Source organism: Homarus americanus, unplaced genomic scaffold (genome assembly GCF_018991925.1).
Source record: "Homarus americanus isolate GMGI-L3 unplaced genomic scaffold, GMGI_Hamer_2.0 scaffold367, whole genome shotgun sequence".
Taxonomy (NCBI): Eukaryota; Metazoa; Arthropoda; class Malacostraca; order Decapoda; family Nephropidae; genus Homarus; species Homarus americanus.
This window is the reverse complement of record NW_024743709.1, coordinates 8,576,704-8,593,610: the sequence shown is the minus strand read 5'-3', so window position 1 is coordinate 8,593,610 and position 16,907 is coordinate 8,576,704. Positions and strand designations below refer to the sequence as shown.

General features: G+C 37.8%; 1 protein-coding gene across 3 annotated transcripts in view; it reads right to left on the bottom strand.

The window, feature by feature from the left end:
• LOC121877393 (post-GPI attachment to proteins factor 2-like) overlaps positions 1-16,907 on the bottom strand; it is a 43,097-nt gene that overhangs the window by 19,562 nt on the left and 6,628 nt on the right. For 2 of the 3 annotated variants that reach the window (XM_042383137.1, XM_042383138.1), the window contains exons 2-6: positions 13,114-13,283; positions 10,757-10,921; positions 8,428-8,515; positions 5,564-5,694; positions 134-218 (exon numbers count right to left, since the gene is read on the bottom strand). In XM_042383137.1, the coding sequence (XP_042239071.1) occupies positions 134-218; positions 5,564-5,694; positions 8,428-8,515; positions 10,757-10,921; positions 13,114-13,283 (639 nt within the window). The remainder of the gene's footprint in view (positions 1-133; positions 219-5,563; positions 5,695-8,427; positions 8,516-10,756; positions 10,922-13,113; positions 13,284-16,907) is intronic. The other variant, XM_042383139.1, reaches the window with a different exon arrangement.

Below are 16,907 nucleotides of genomic sequence, written 5' to 3'. Positions count from 1 at the left end.
GTATTGAATAACAGCCATACCTGGTAAAATTCAATATCATTACCGGTAATCTAATAAATATATGTACCATTTAAGTCATAGGAATATTGTAATGTACTACTACATTACGCATTATGTAATGGGCCATACTTACTGCCAGGTTCACAGTATTTGTTGTGACGGTAGAAGAAGTACAACGCAATGACGAAACTTGCCAAATTAGCAGTCATCAGCTGTTTCTGTAACAAGAGAATATGAAAGACTGTTAAGTATCATTGAAAACTAAAAGAGGGAAAAAAGAAAGCATGACTACCCATTAGGAAGTGTGGATACAGTACATTATATATTAAACCTTTGGTACACAAGAAGGCAGCATGGCCAGCCTACACTCAACCACCTACAATTCCCTAACTATGTAGAGTCAGGTACCCCAGGATGAAACCAGCAACACTAAGAATAAGATGCAAGGACTGTATTAACTCAGTTGCCACACTCCATCGAGAATCATTACTTTACCATAAAACATTTTGCACAGTATTCAATTACTGATAAACATCAAACACAGATAAATCAATCAGTCAAGGTATCATCCTCATGTTTTGGGGGGGGGGGGCTATTTTTACATTACAATACAGTACATACTTTTTTTTTATCTTGGTTCATAATTTCAACTCCACTTACATACCTTTTTCAAACATTCAGAGCAGGCTGATTCAAGCAAGCTTTATCTGAATTCTGCTAAACTTTTCCTTCTATATACCAGATGTATTGTACATATCTAATAACCTTACTACAGTCTCATGTAAATAAAGTGCAAAAGATGTACCAACTCCTACATGCGTAAATAATACATCCTATGTTCCTCAACCTAATGTAAGAGAAACTCCATTTACCTTCCTTGTGTAAATATTATACATTAAAGATTTCAAAAGTTAATTAGGGGAGACTGACCAAGCATTGGTTTATTAATTTTTTATGCTGGAATGCTTCATCTTCCCTCAACCACCTCAATATTAGGACTGTATATGTGGGTGTTAGTTAGGTCAGACTAAATGGATTAACCCTCTGGTACTCTTGGCCATGGCCGGAAATCTCAACCCCTCACAATCTTTCGACGCAGGTTGTATCAGTAACAGGAAAGTTTTTTCCATTTTAGTAAAAATTGGGTAGAGTGATCCAGACCCAAATTGCACCCTTAAGAGATGCATCTGCCAGCCCAAGAGGCTAGTGGGAAGAACTTAGGTGGTTGATATTGCCAGCCCAATATTCCCACATTTCTGCTTACAGGAGGGGTGTTCTCAGTGTGAGATACGGCTGAGTATGAAGGGTTGCGCAATTTGCGTCGAATGACCATTAGAGGGTTAATAATGGATTTATGCCTATGTTAAAATAAAAAAAACAATCCTAAGAAAGTAGTAGTGCTGATTGTAAATATCCAATTTAGTACAGTGGAGTTTTGATTAGCAGGTTAGTTACCAAAATACACCAGGAAATATCAAATGGTAAATTAAAGTTTAACTGATTTATAGGCAGTCCCCGAGTTATAACTGTCCAACTTACAATCATCTGCACTTACGAACGGGATCCCGATGCATTCATCGCAAAAATGTGTCATTAAAATCAAATTTTTTACATTATTTTCATTATTCTATATTGTTTAATATCACTTTATTTACAGTAATTGTTATGTATGGATATCAAGGTTGTTTGTATGGGCAGGGTTGTGCTGTAACCTAACCTAAACTATAGAATTAACACTGTTCTGACTTACCAACAAATCGACTTACGATCAGGATCCAGGAACGTATCCCTGTCGTAAGTCGGGGACTGCCTGTACAGTGGTCCCTCGGTTAACGAACACAATTTGTTCCAGAAGGTCGTTCGTTAACCAAAAATTTTGTTAACCAAATCCATTGTGTCAATGGGATATTGGGTAATTGGTTCCAGCTCACCGAAAAGTACATACAAAGTAAAAAAAAGAAAAAAAATGCAGTAAAGTACACTTACTTTGAGGTGTGTATGTAGAAGGTTCCTGGTTGATGATGATGATCGGAATTAGAAGTGGGGGTGGAGGAGAAGGGAGAAGAGAAGGAAGTGGGGATGGAGGAGAAATCACCTTTCAGGGAACCAATGCTTGATGCCGGCATTTCACCAATAAAATTTTAAGTTCACTAGGTGTAATTCAAGATTATTTTCATTAAATCAACACTGCACTGAGCTATATATTATCAATATGTTAACTAAGTTTCAGAATGACCAATAATTTCAATGAAAAATAAAAAAATATTCAAGACACCAACAAAATAGATGTTCACTCAACTGTTTTCAAAGCCCAACTGGCGCCTTGTGGCTGAGTCAAGCTGCTGATGGGCACACAAAAAACTATTTCCCTGTACTGCATATATTATCAGCATGTTAAATAAATGGATTTACGCGGTTTTTGTTTACGCCTTTGGTCATTTACGCGGTGCCTTGCCAGAATGAAATGTTTTAATTACGCGGTGAATTTCATCATTTATGCAGCGAGCGGCTGGAGAGATCCAGACGCGCCATTTTTTACTCACGCGGTCCATTCTTGACCATACGTGGGAAGCGGCGCGGTGAGGGGTGCGCATTAGGTCGCTCTTACGTTATCGCTGACGTCATATGACGTATCGGACTGTGATTGGGCCACGCATCCTTACCACCCACGCATTCCCTCTGCCGCTAGCTGTGATTGGTCTAATGTAACATGACGTGCCCTGCCACCAGAAGTCGCTGACCTAGCCGGGCCAGTCTCATTGTTCTCTGTCAGCGTATACAGTTCTCTCTTGTGCCCGCTATTCCCCTCACAATGGCTTACGCTGGACCCCCACCACCCCAGAAAAACCTTGAATTACCTGGACCAAGCCATGATTATGTGAAGGAAATCATCGAGTAGGGGGAGAAAATTAAGCTCATCCTTGACAACGACCCAGACAAGCATCGGTATAAAGTGTCTAATAACCATCTGTTGAAAGTTATGGACCCGTATATCCAGATCTATCTCGACAACATCAATGCTAGTCGTCAACGTAGTATTAAGGACTTCTTCGCCCGCAACCCACCACAACCACAGCCAGCCCAAGTCAGTGATAGTGACAGTGAGGATATGGACTTTGAGGGGTTTGTCTGGGAGGCCCTGCAAACCTTTGCGAGTAGTGAAAGTGATTCACCGGAGGGCAACTAATCTGCCCTCTGCCTCGGAACCAGCCGCCATCCACGTGTGCCGACCCATCTCTTCTACTAACATAAGTGTTAAACACCTTTAGATTTGTAGTTTTTTATTTAGATATTATGTGTGTAGCAATACCATCATAAAATTATTTTGTTATTTTTACCACAAGGTACGTATTGTGTCGGAAAAAGTGGAGTTTGGGAGTCGGCCCAGTCTCTATTTCAATTAATCCCGTATGTTCTGTTATTTCATTCACGCGTTTCTCATTTTACGCAGACCTCCACGGGTTCAATTGACCGCGTAAATGCAGACTATACTGTATAAAAAAAGGCAAAAATATTAAAGAGCACAACTTTATTGATATTTACTCCACTGGAAACGAATGTAAACATAGAACAGATTACTGAATTGGCAGACTAGCAGATCAGCTGATCAGCTGATGCTCACAACAAAACGTGATGTTCGTAAGGATTTCGTTAATCAAATTTTTGTTCGTTAACCGAATTGAAGATTCTTATGGAAGGAAATTCATTAACCGAAATTTCGTTAACCGAACCGTTCGTTAACCGAGGGTCCATTGTATATGGAAATAATTAGTTTCATTCCAGATGCCAAAAAATACAAATAAAATGTTCCAAAACAGCTATAATAAACACTACATAAATACTGTACATAATACATAAAAAAAATACTGTACAGTCACACATAGATAATGTACAAAAAGTAGTTCTATATTGCATAAACAGCTCCTTCCCTTCTCATAATCATCCTCTTCCAGGGTTGGCATGGCTGGTCAACTGTTTGCCTATGATGTAAACAAACACCAGGAATTTAATACGAACTCAATAACTCATCAGTGGGTGAATGTGGGACGTTTTTTTTTTAATAAAACCGATTACAGTATTTTACAATAATTTTTTATTGACCGGGCACCAAATGAACTTAAATAATGTGGGAATTGAGGTGAAACTGTATAATGTTGTTATTAAGAGGTCATGGCTAGGGGAATTTCTGTTGAGTCCAGCCAGCCAGCCACCCTACCTCCCTCATAAAGAATTCATTCCACTCCTCATTTTTTTCTTATTTTATACAGTAGTTTTACATTATACTTTCTTTGTTTTTTAAGTAACATAAGAGCACTGAAATGATATTTCCAAAATTTTAATGGTCTCTTATGTAAATACTCTGTACAAATAAACACTGTGGCAGTCGGAGCACAGCCACAAATTATGAATTTTTTACAGCAAAATTTAAAAGAGAGATAGTAACAGAAGTACAATACCTGTGAATTTAAGAACGTGAATTTGTATTTCGTAAATTATCACAACTCCACTGTATAATGCTGGACCCAACTTCAGTCTGTATCAGAGGTCATAGAGGTAAAATTTTGACTTTCACCAACATGAACTTGAAGGACTAATTCTGGGAAGTTTGGAATGTTTACATCCATTTTATATTCCTAAACTGGCATAATCCTTTTTCTAAAACCTACAAGTTATGTTCAAAGAAATAAAACAAATTTTTTATTAAAAGGAATTGAGTACAGGTACACCATTAAAGTCATCACATAATTTAATGTACAATAGGTACAGTCATTCCTCATTAATACAGTAAATATGTTCCAGAGAAGTACAATGGTAAGTGAAATCCTGTTAAGTGAAACTAATTTCCCTTTGAGATACATGTGATATGATGAGGATGCATGTAGGTGAGAGTGAAGAGAGAGAAAGAGGAGACAAACTTAACAAATGAGTGCTTTGTACAGTATTATAAAAGTGTACGTACGACATTGTATTATATTTTATGAAGAAACCATAAGTAAAACAAAACAAAATAAAAAAAGCTTTACTCTGTATCACCTGTAATACTTAACAGAACAGTCTGCTGTATTTGGTGATGCCCACATGGTCAACAGCTTTTAAAGTGATTCCATAATCAAGGAGAGAGAATGAATAACTTTTTTCGCACTTAATGGAATAATAATCTTACACTAGCATAAATTGCTCTGCACATTCCTTCATTAAGGCCAAGAGAAAGCCGAGTGGTAATCAGTCTAAGCCACTCTCACTGACTAAGTGCGTGGCTCAGAGAACAAAAGGAGAGCACTGCATGTTGCATGTTCTTGCGGACAAATTTTTAGCTGTTTTATAGACTTTAATAATTTATTTTTTATGTCAAAAATTTTATCAAGGACAATGGGCATTATGTACAGTGTTCTAAGAGGTATGTTTGTACTGTACTCTATTATGCTTTTGACCTCACCTAACAATTGTGTTAAATCTTCTAATAAATTATTAACTTTTTTCACATACATGCAAAAGATAATCAACCTGATTAGACAAAATAGTATAAATTAACTACAGTATAACTACACAATGAAAATCTTACCTTTTTGACGAAGGCTAGACGTTCCAGAGGAGTAGTGAATCTCCTTGCATTATCTTTAAGTAGGAGACAGGTAAGCACCATGTAAAGCTCACTACACACCATGAACAAGATGAAAGATACCTTGTGAACATCTGAAAATGGTAAAATAAAATAATGATGATAATAATAATAATAATAATAATAATAATAATAATAATAATAATAATAATAATAATAATAATAATAATAATAATAGCTGGTGTTCTGTTTCTCATAAGTGGCAGTTCTTCTGAAGTACTGTATTCACTAGTGCTCGACCCACTACAAAGTCAAGGACCTGAGAATAAAAAGAAATACTGAACAGTACTGTAGAGGTACTGTACCACAAAAAAATGAAAAACATGACAGTTTTACTCGTGTCATTTGTATATACTGTACAGTACTTAAGTTGTAACACTTCCTTAACCCTGTAATTTTTCATCACCGTACCCTCTTTAGGATTATAGAATTTAAACAAAAATAATGGTCTTAAGTTATTTCTTAAAGGCCTGCACAAAAGTCAGCTGCTTCATGGATGCAGGCAACTCATTGTACAATCTGACTGGTGTATAGGAAAAGGATCAAGCAGCAAAAGCACATTCCCAAACTGCTCTAGGCTCCTCAAGGTGCGAGGAATCATCACAACTTTATAATCATTTCATAACATGTAGTCAAAGAATTTAGTAGGATGGCCAAATACTTAAACTTAAACTCACCAAACATAATTGACTTAAAAATCATTAGGTACAGTTTGAACTCTAACCTAGCTTTAATTGGAAGCCAATGCAGCTCAATCAAGAATCGGGTAGTGGGAGTCCACAGTGGGAGAGCAAAAACAGGCAACCTTGTTCAGCACTGTCTGAACTTTCTTTAGAATACAGTCTCTCAACTTACGACAACCCGGACATACGACGGCCATGGTTGTATAAAATATTTTTCACATTACACTGTACGTATTTTCGAGTCCCGACGTTAGTGATCGCGCTGTCTTGTGACAAAACTTTCATTTGTAATTCCCTTTAAAATGGCTGGCAAGCGTAAAAGTGAGAGTTCTCGTGGTGCTGAGAAGAAAAAGAGACACCCATTTTAGAATTTCTATGTATTATTTTCGCCTTTTCGACTTACGACCTGGTCGTCAGGACAGAACCCTGTTGTAAGTCGAGGAGAGACTGTATAACAATAATAATATGCAGTATAAATAATTCATGACATTGACTATAGATGCAACAGGCCTGCACAGGTGATATGTTCTACATACTCAACTTTGAAAGACTATCCACCTAACATGACTGGGCCTATAAACCCCCTCCTAATATTTAGAAAACCCCAAAAATAGTTTTTGCAAGAGAGTAACAGAATCCACCTTTTATAACTACATACTACTCCTACACTTACCCATGTAAATACTGCTGAGAGCTTTTAAACATGACTAATTTTTTTAAATAAAAGTACTGTATACCCCTGCTGGTAAACAGTAGCTGAAGAATAAGGGTATAAGTTTAGTACACATGGCATAGCTTGTGTCAAGAATGAATGTAGAAGGAGTGACTAAAAAGGTTCATTTGAGAAGGACCAAACACAAGGGATGACAGAAACAGTATTAAGTATAGTTACTGTATATTGAAACTCCTTAAGCATAATCCATAAGGGTAATTTATGTCAGGGGAGGTGAGGTCAGGTCAGGTCAGAAGTGAAACCCTGAATTTAATAAGATTCAGTTCAGGCTGATGTGGAAAAGTTATGTCAGACAGAACTATCATGTAGTGGAAACTGGAATGAATTTAAAAGTAGATTAAATATAGAGTAGCTAAAACAAATTATCTACAGACAACAGAGTTTGCTTATTGGAACCTTTTTCCCACTGTGTGCTTTCTTTTAGGGAAGTAAAAAGATGTCATTAGCCAATGATTTACAAGAAATTTGGCGACTGAAATATGTTGACCTTAAAAATTAATGTAACTAATTTCTCCAAATTTAAGTCAGGCACTCAGATTTGAGGAAATGTACAGTACTATGGTATCATTAGACAGTCAAGGCTATGAAGTTTAGTGATAGTAACAAGTTGCATTAGTGTAAGACCCCAAAAATTGGTCACAGTGACCTTTCTCTCAGAAAGGTGAAAAGTGTCATTAGATGATCATGCCCATGAAGTCTGGTGACCTAATTTTTCCCAAAGCAAGTCAGTGACCAATCTTTTCAAAATAGATGTTTTGTGTTATTCAGATGATCATGCACATCAAGCATGGTGAAAGTAACATATTGCATTAGTATAAAACCTGAAAAAGACAATAAACTTATCATGACACACACTCAACTTCCCCTCAGGAACAGGTCACAGAGACTAGTTGTCTGGAAGGTGACTCAGTACAGTACCATTAAATGATCAAATGTGGTGATAGTGTTGTGTTTTATTAGTGATATAAACCATAAATATAAAGGGTCAACATTTGTTTCAACACCAAAAGTAAAACATAAGTTCTTGTCCACTTTAGGCTGGTCACTTAAATTGACCTTGAAGTAACTTAGTCTACTGAAAGTTAGGCAAATTAAGGATTAAAATAATTAATAATTTAATACTTCATTTTAGTTTTATGAAAATAAGTAGCAAAGTACAGTATATAAACACCAGATCATCAGTATCATGGGGGTGTTCACCAGCAAGGAGAATGACAAATACAGTCCTGCCATAATCTATCAGTTACACAGGGTGCTAAGGCAAATGCAAGAAATTGGGCGCTGGAAAAAGATATGTGTCAACAACACCTTTATAAGCCCCTCTATTGAAGAAATAATGACTAAAACCTTGGCAGAAACCTGGATAAAAGTCTGAGAGATAATATACTTACCATAATTTTCCTTGGACGAGACAAATGAAAGACTGAGAAGAGCAACATTTTCCACTACATTCAGCAACGTGGTAACTTTCACTGCATTCTGTGAAGTAAAACAATATACTGTACTTCATATAAAAACTTAAACAAAATGCTTCTGAGAAATAAGAATTGTGAATGAGTGCAAGAGATCAGGAGTAAGGAGATGGGTTAGTGTCAACAAACAGTAAATACGTATTGTACTGTAAAGCTCTTGGTCTGGATCCATTCATGATGCTTAAAGAAGGTCCTGTGATAGTAAAAAATGTTCAAGCAAACTGTGCACAAGGTGGGTAGATGGATGCAGCAACGTTAACAAAGTACAACTACAAAACATTCAAATGTAAAAAGTAATGCTTTTAGCAAGCAGGTGCAGTAATCTAAAGTCACATAAAATGGCAAACTGGTTTTGTGTATAATATGAAAAGGACATTTTGTAGGAGAATATAATGTGTTAAAGTGAAAACAATTCTAGTTTATAGTTTGTATGAATACTGTAGAATTGGAAAAAAGGATGACTTTTATTGTCTGGGAAAAATATATTATAAAAAATGGTATAAAGAAGTAAATATTTTGAACACACTTATAACAGGAAAATATGGAATCCAGACTATGGCTGTGTATCTGTATGTAGGTTAAGATACAGTTAATATTGGGTTATAGACAATACAGCACTTGTAATCACCAATAGTACAATAAATATACTTACAGTACCAGTACTGCATTACAATGGGTGATTAATATGGGCCTACATACAGTATGCTAAACAGAGTACCGTACAGTATTGTCAATGAAGTCATTATAATACAAAGGCTAATTCTATAAATTTCTGAAAAAAAAAAATTCTAGTTTGTAGTTTTTCACTTTTTCTGCAAGGAGATTAACAATAAACACGGAGTTTGTGCAGTTATTTGGGGCTGGATGTTATGAAATAATTAAATAAAACCTTGAAAAAGAAAAGTGTTTTCTAAATTTAATGACTGACAATACAAATGGCATGGCATGGAGGATGGCAATACTTATGTCTTGTTTCAGAACTTAGCATCATAACTCACTGAACCACCAATACACTGGCCTAACTCTAAATCAATCAAGAGTTTGTTGTAGAAATAAGAAAAACTTTGCATAGCACCACCAGTGTAATACAGTACTGTACCTTCAGCTATTAAAAGGTACCTGGGGAATGGTTCCCAGGAAGTTTGACAAAATGTTGAGTTTACACTATCAATTCTGGTTAAATGCTAATTTATATATACAGTAATAATGTAATAGATCTTTTAACAAAATCACTGACAATCCTCTGAAAGGAAGGAATTATATATAGAATATATTGTGGAGTCGAGAGTTTCAAAAGATTGCACCACAATGATTTACTGGGTACAGTACAGTAAACCCTTGATAACTCGGAATTTCTTATAACTCGGAATGTATTATAGTGTAACTCTGGAAATGCTGATATATAAAATTATCTGGGAAAATCTTGGCATAACTGGCCACCTGCATCACCGACCATTCCTCTGTGTCACCTACCATGCCTCTGTGTCACCTACCATACCTCTGTCACCTACCATGCATCTGTGTCACCTACTATGATGCTGCTTCATTCTTCGCCTGCAGTGCTGTTAAGTGTTACGTTTTTACATTTACTAATTACATGTACACATACAGTATATGGGTTGATAATTTTTTATTGTTGTATTTTTGTAGGAGGGGGGAAAGTGTCTCGATAAGTCGAAATTTGGGATAACTCGACAAGGCCAGAGCCCCATAGTATATGCCAAGTTATTGAGGGTTTTACTGTATGTGAATTATAGTACACACTATCATACACTTTTCAGAGATTATATTATCTACAAGTACAGGTTACATTATAAATATTGGGTAATTATGTACAGGTATTATTGTACACTGGTGTGAGTACATGTAATAGCACAATACTGATAATTTTAACAAATGTTAACACATGAGTGTTAATAATTAGATTAAACCTATTTCCATACAGAGATCACTGATGAGTGCAAGTATGTAAATGATCTAATCTCAGACAGAAGTCTTCTTGCAGGTTACAGTGAGCAGTAATGTGTAAAGTCTTACATATTACAACACAATATCAAAACTAGAACTAATGTTAGATTTCTAGGAAGGTACTGTAATATGAATACATTGTAGAAATTTTGCAAGTATACTGTACAATACAGTATTATGCTTTTGTCAACAGTCTCTCTCCATTTGAGGTAAATATTGAAAATCTATTGCAATGGGTAAAATGTATACTCACAGAGACAAAGAATAAATCACAACTTACTCTATAGAAGGCAACATTAGGCAGAATTCGATTCATAAAGCTGTAATACATTGAGGCTACCAAAAACCGAGGAGCACAGTGGACGGCAATTGCTGCTCTCCATATGTACCGTTGGGGAACAAACTCGCCAATAGCAGAAGATATTGATGGAAGGTAGTTTGGAACCTGATGGGAATGAAATCGTGTAATAAAATAAAAGATATCAATACATATTATTTATTTCTCTGAAAACATTAGGTTATGTGCAGTGCTCCAAATAAACCAAAAATACAGTACAGTACTTGAGGCCTTGTTGTGAATGGGAAAATTAAAGCAAAACACAATCATTACAACAGTAGGAATTAGTAAATCACAGCAAATAAAGGAATAATTTGTGTTTGCTCTTTATTATGGCCACTGCACCATAATGAAAAAAATCTGGCGAAAAAATTTACTCCTTAAGTATTGATGCCAAACCCTCCAGTACAAAAAAATAGTTCTTTACTTACTTACTTAACCCCTCTAGTCATATCAACATTTCTTCAGCTTCTGCTGAATCAAACTTTAACCACTCCACTTTTAATACTTTATTTGACTAATGCCAGATGACTTTATTCAGCTGAGAGGTGACCCCATACACAAGGGGTTAATTATGTTATATTTTGCTATGGTCTTAAGTAATGTGAATGCATCTAAGGTGCTAATGCCACTAAGGATATTGTTAACATTTTAAAATAAACTATATTCCTCATTACCTGTACTGTGAATCTGTAAAAGCAGCCTCCATCTACCCAAACTGTAGTAAAGGTATGGATTCACATATATCCCTAAAGTGATGTACTTATTGTCCACCAGCTGAGGTTTCGTGATGTTTTTGTCCAGGATCTAGCATCTCTTAGACAATGTCCTAGTAGCCAAAAGGATACACAACTACCTTCACCTCAGAGTCAAGGTAAACACCTGTATTCATAACTTTCTTCTCTACTGAAGTTGGCTCAAAAATTGTACAACTAGAATATTGTCCAGATGTTTTCTATATTATACCACAGAGTCTTGATACAGTATGATCAAATATATGTTATATCTCCTCAACATTTTGCCTAAGGTGTTATTAAGACTCATCCCCACATTTTGGATGAGGCCATTATCCAAGCCTGTGTAAAAAAAAAAAAAATGATTAATTCATCACTACCAAAATTTCCCTGTAATCTCCAACTCACATCTTCCTCTCTGGGGAAAGAAATCCTGCATTTATCTCCCTCACTATAAACATTATGAAGCTCCCACCTGACAGACTTTAAGGTTCAGTTCATTACTACACTATCAAACCGTATTGTTGATCAGCAAGGTTAGGCTTTTATATGTACTGTTCCTTGCCCAGCACCAGATGCCCTGTGGGACCATCAGAGTGCAGCAGAGGAAGTAACTGAGGAGTGAAGAGGAAAAAAAAATGGGGTTGAATGGGATAAAAAGCAAGAAACAATGATATGTCTCAAAGTTAGGTAAGACTGCATGACTCACAGTACAGTACTAGGGGCCAACATGTCTCACAGTACAGTACTAGGGGCCAACATACCTCACAGTACTAGGGGCCAGCATGTCTCACAGTACTAGGGCCCTGCATGCCTCGCACAATACTAGGGGGCCAGCATGCCTCGCACAATACTAGGGGGCCAGCATGCCTCGCACAATACTAGGGGGCCAGCATGCCTCACACAGCACTAAGGGCCAACATATCTCACAGTACTAGGGGTCTGCATGCCTCACACATTACTATGGGCCAGCATGTCTCACACAGTACTAGGGGCCAACATATCTCACAGTACTAGGGGCCAGCATGTCTCACAGTAATACTAGGGGTCTGCATGCCTCACACAGTACTAGAGGACAACATGTCTTACAGTACTAGGGGCCAGCATGTCTCACAGTAATACTAGGGGTCTGCATGCCTCACACAGTACTAGAGGCCACATGTCTTACAGTACTAGGGGCCAGCATGTCTCACAGTAGTACTAGGGATCTACATCCCTCACAATACTAGGGGCCTGCATGTCTCACAGTAGTACTAGAGGCCTGCATACCTCACAGTACTAGGGGCCAGCATACCTCACAGTACTAGGGACCTACATGTCTCACAACACTAGCAGACTATATGTCTCACAGTACTAGGGGTCTACATGCCTCACAGTACTAGGGGCCTGCTGTGAGGCTAAAAGTACTGAACTATTTTTAAATCTATTACCCTACTAAACCTAATGAAACAATACTGTACTGTAAATGCACAGAAAAATACAGGTAGTTCTTAAAGAGTAATGACATACTGTACAGTAATTAAAAACATAGAGATTATAAATACAGTAAAGTAAAAGTTAACTTACCCCACAGTGGGTAGCAGTTGATAAATCAAAGTTGAACCTCAGAGACAAGTAAATACAAAGGAAGAAAGCTCCCAGGGGTAAGGAGACAGTTACCACTGCCAGACGAGCAACAGATACGCGTACCACTGCATCCGATTCTGTCATCGTGCACCCCAGTGCAATCTCTGAAACTAGATACCCTGTATCACTTTGAGAAATTAGGGATTCATTACAAAATAGAGAAGTCATTTACTCTCCTTTCACACCATAATACAAGCATCTAGCCCACCCAAACACCCGGCATATGGGATCAAGTCGGAGCATGATGCAATCTCTTGGAACTCCCCCCCCCAAAAAAATTTCAATGCCCACAACAGAGAGAACTGGAGAGATTTTCTTGGAATTTTTCCAGAAAATGCGCATGAGTTCATCCTCGAAAACTCATTCCCATACCCGGAATGGAGAAAATTTTCCTGGAATATCCCGGTAGGCTGCAAATCCATTCTGGCTATTTGGAGAGCTCTCGGAACCAGGGATTCCACCTAATGGGGAGACTACTGTACCGTATACGTATTTTATTCAATTAATAACCATTTTTTGGGTATAAAACCTTTAATAATGGTTTAGTAGTTGTGTAAACCACAAGAATACTGTCCCATATATACTTTTGTATAAGCCTATCTCATGTACAGTTTGAACCCTGATTTTTTTTATAAACCACATGTATAATTCAACCCTAGCTTTTGAGAAATACTGTACTGTACTAGTACAGTATAGTCTGGTTTTACGCGGTTAGTTAAACCCATGGAGGTCCGCGTATATAGCGAAACGCGTAAATAAAATAACAGAACCTATGGGATTAATTGAAATAGAGACTGGGCCGACCGCCAGGCTACCCTTTTTTTTTGGCTATCGCCGACACAATACGTACTTTGTAGTAAAATAACATCTTAATTTTGTGATGGTATGCACACACAATTAATATATAAGAGAAATATCAATAATATTAGGTTTTTTAACACTTACGTTAGTAGAAGAGATGGCTGGGCACACGGTCGGCACTTGTTCCTTCTCCGACTATCTCAATATTTGTGATCTTGTTGCGTCGTTTAAAACCTTGCAGCCACACAGCGGAAGCACTGAGGGGCTTGGGCTCCGCAACCCCAATTTTTCTTGCTACTGCTGTGTAGAGGTCCCGGGCATAGTCCTGCAGTGCCCGAGTGTCGACCGCCATGTTCCTTCTTGACTGACAATTAATGTAGCTTACCAACAAACTCTCTGTCTTCAGCAGCACCTTATTGTGGCAATATTTCACCAGCGAGGGACCTACAGACTTGGTAATGTTCATGTGTCCATTGATTTTGCCGGCATCCTTCTTGATAGTGAGGATCGTCGATTCATTCACTCCATATTGTCTGGCCAGATCTACCTGTCTCGTGCCTTTTTCTAACTCCTGGACAATCTTGTACCTCACCTCATAGCTTAAGGCACGTCGCACCTTCTTGGGCTTGGCGCGGCTTGGGCCAGGTAGTTCAGGGCTTCTCGGGGGTGGTGGGGGTCCAGCGGAAGCCATTGTGTAGAAAGAAAAAAAAGCACTGGTTCCTGGGCACGAGTGAATATACGCGGAGACAGTGAGACTGACGCGGCGTGGAGAGCGTGGGTGGCGGGGGTGGCAAGGATAACTAGCCCAATCACCGCACGCGGCAGAGGGGGTGCGTGGGTGGTAAGGATACGTGGCCCAATCACAGTCTGCAACGTCACCGGCGCGAGTCTGACATCAGCATCCAGCACCTTACCCTGCTGCTTGCCGCGTATATGATGGAATTTACCGTGTAAAGAATAATTATCTCTTCTGATAGGTGCCGCGTAAATGGCATTCCGCGTAAGAAATATCCGCGTAAAACCAGACTATACTGTAATTAGAATCCTACATATACAACATTTTATTGAAAGACACCAGATTCTCACCAAGTGCTACCACAACAGCTAATGCTATCAAGTGCTACCAGATATAAAACTGAATTCCCACCATTTTCAAACTGCTACCTGTATTCATAAAATTTGCTAGACTCGCCCCTAAAAGTAGCTTTATCTGTACACGGTAACATCAAAACTTAAATTGTAGGCATATAATCAGCAATAAGGAAAGTATTTACAGTAAATAGCAATAATGAAAGCATAAAAAAAAGGATACAGTACATGTTTAATGTACACACTAAGTCAGTCTTAGGAACGCTGGCCGCCTGACGCTCACCATAGCAAGGCAGCTACACTCTCTCTGACTACCCCTAGCACCCGTGCTCCCCCTACCACACTCAGTGCACTAACTCTTGCACACTAAAATACGTTTATTCCCTTCATGTTTTTTCCGTAAGTAATGATAATTATTTATATTTTTTTGCACATTCTGCATGGAAGTGAGTAAAAAAAGAAGAAGAAAGTTTTGTACAGTGACCCCTCGGTTAACGAACTCAATCCGTTCCAGAAGGTCGTTCATTAACCGAAAAGTTCATTAAAACCGAAACCATTGTTTCAATGGGTTTTTGGGTAATTGGTTCCAGCTCACCGAAAATTTCCTAAATTCAACAAAAATGGTAGAAAAGTTCACTTACTTTGAGGTGTGTATGTAGAAGGCTCCTGGATGATGATGATGATGGGAATTAGAATGGGGGAGGAGGAGAAGGAAGAAGAGAAGGCATTGGGGTGGAAGAGAAGTCACCCCATGGCGCCATTTCACCCATAAAATTTTAGTTCTCTTGGTGTATTTCAAGATTATTTTCTTTAAATCAACACTGCACTGCATTATGTATTGTCAATATGTAAAATATATTTCAAAATGACCAATAATTTGCTTGGAAACACAGAAAAAAAGCGTTTAGTTGAAGAGAGTCTCAAGCAAGATGTTACCTCCAGTGAAAACAAAGAGAGACTAACGCCTGTTTGCTGTGTTAAGAGGCTGGATGGCATGCCAGAAACTAGTTTCTTTACCTTCAATTATGCTCAATAATTGTTAAAATGACTAAAAAAAGTTAATATTAAACTTTTAAAATTATTGAATAGTATAAACTTCTTGATATTTACTAAAATAGTAAGGAATTTATGCCCTAAAACCGATTACTGTATTGGCGGACTGATACTAAAGCTGGTTGCCTGGCCAGTGCAAGCGAAAACATGTTGAGTTCGGTTCGTAAGAAATTCGTTAACCGAATTGAAGATCCTTATGGAAGGCAGTTCGTTAACCGAGGCGTTTGTTAAACGAGGGGTCACTGTATATCTATCCAGAATTACTAATTGAAAAATAACCATAACATAGCTCATTCTGGTAGAGAGAGGGCTAGGAGGATGTGGCTACGATGACAAGGTCTAACTTGGAAACAATGCCACCAGCGATGCTAAGAGATGCAAACGAAAAGAAAATGATCTGTAAATCTTCATCTGTACAGTACTATCAGGTATTTGTAGATGTAAAACAGCATATAAACAGTACAGTACAGTATAGTGAATGAGGTTCTGCTCTTCATGTAGCAACATAAAGAAAGAATCTAGGGGTACAGTAAGCAAGCCCAGGATAAAGGAGCTTATTGATAAGGTTAGCCTAGCACAAGCATGTACTGTACAGGGTAGCTATTGTTCACTGTCAGTGACCCATGAAAATGCATGAATTTTAACCACACAATAATACACTACATATATAGTTCGACCCCCTACTTTTTGCATAAAAATTTTATCATAAAAACTCAAACTATACTCGAGTACAGTACAGTATACAGGTATACGGTAAACCAAAACAGATTAAGCTTTGCTTCAAAATGTCA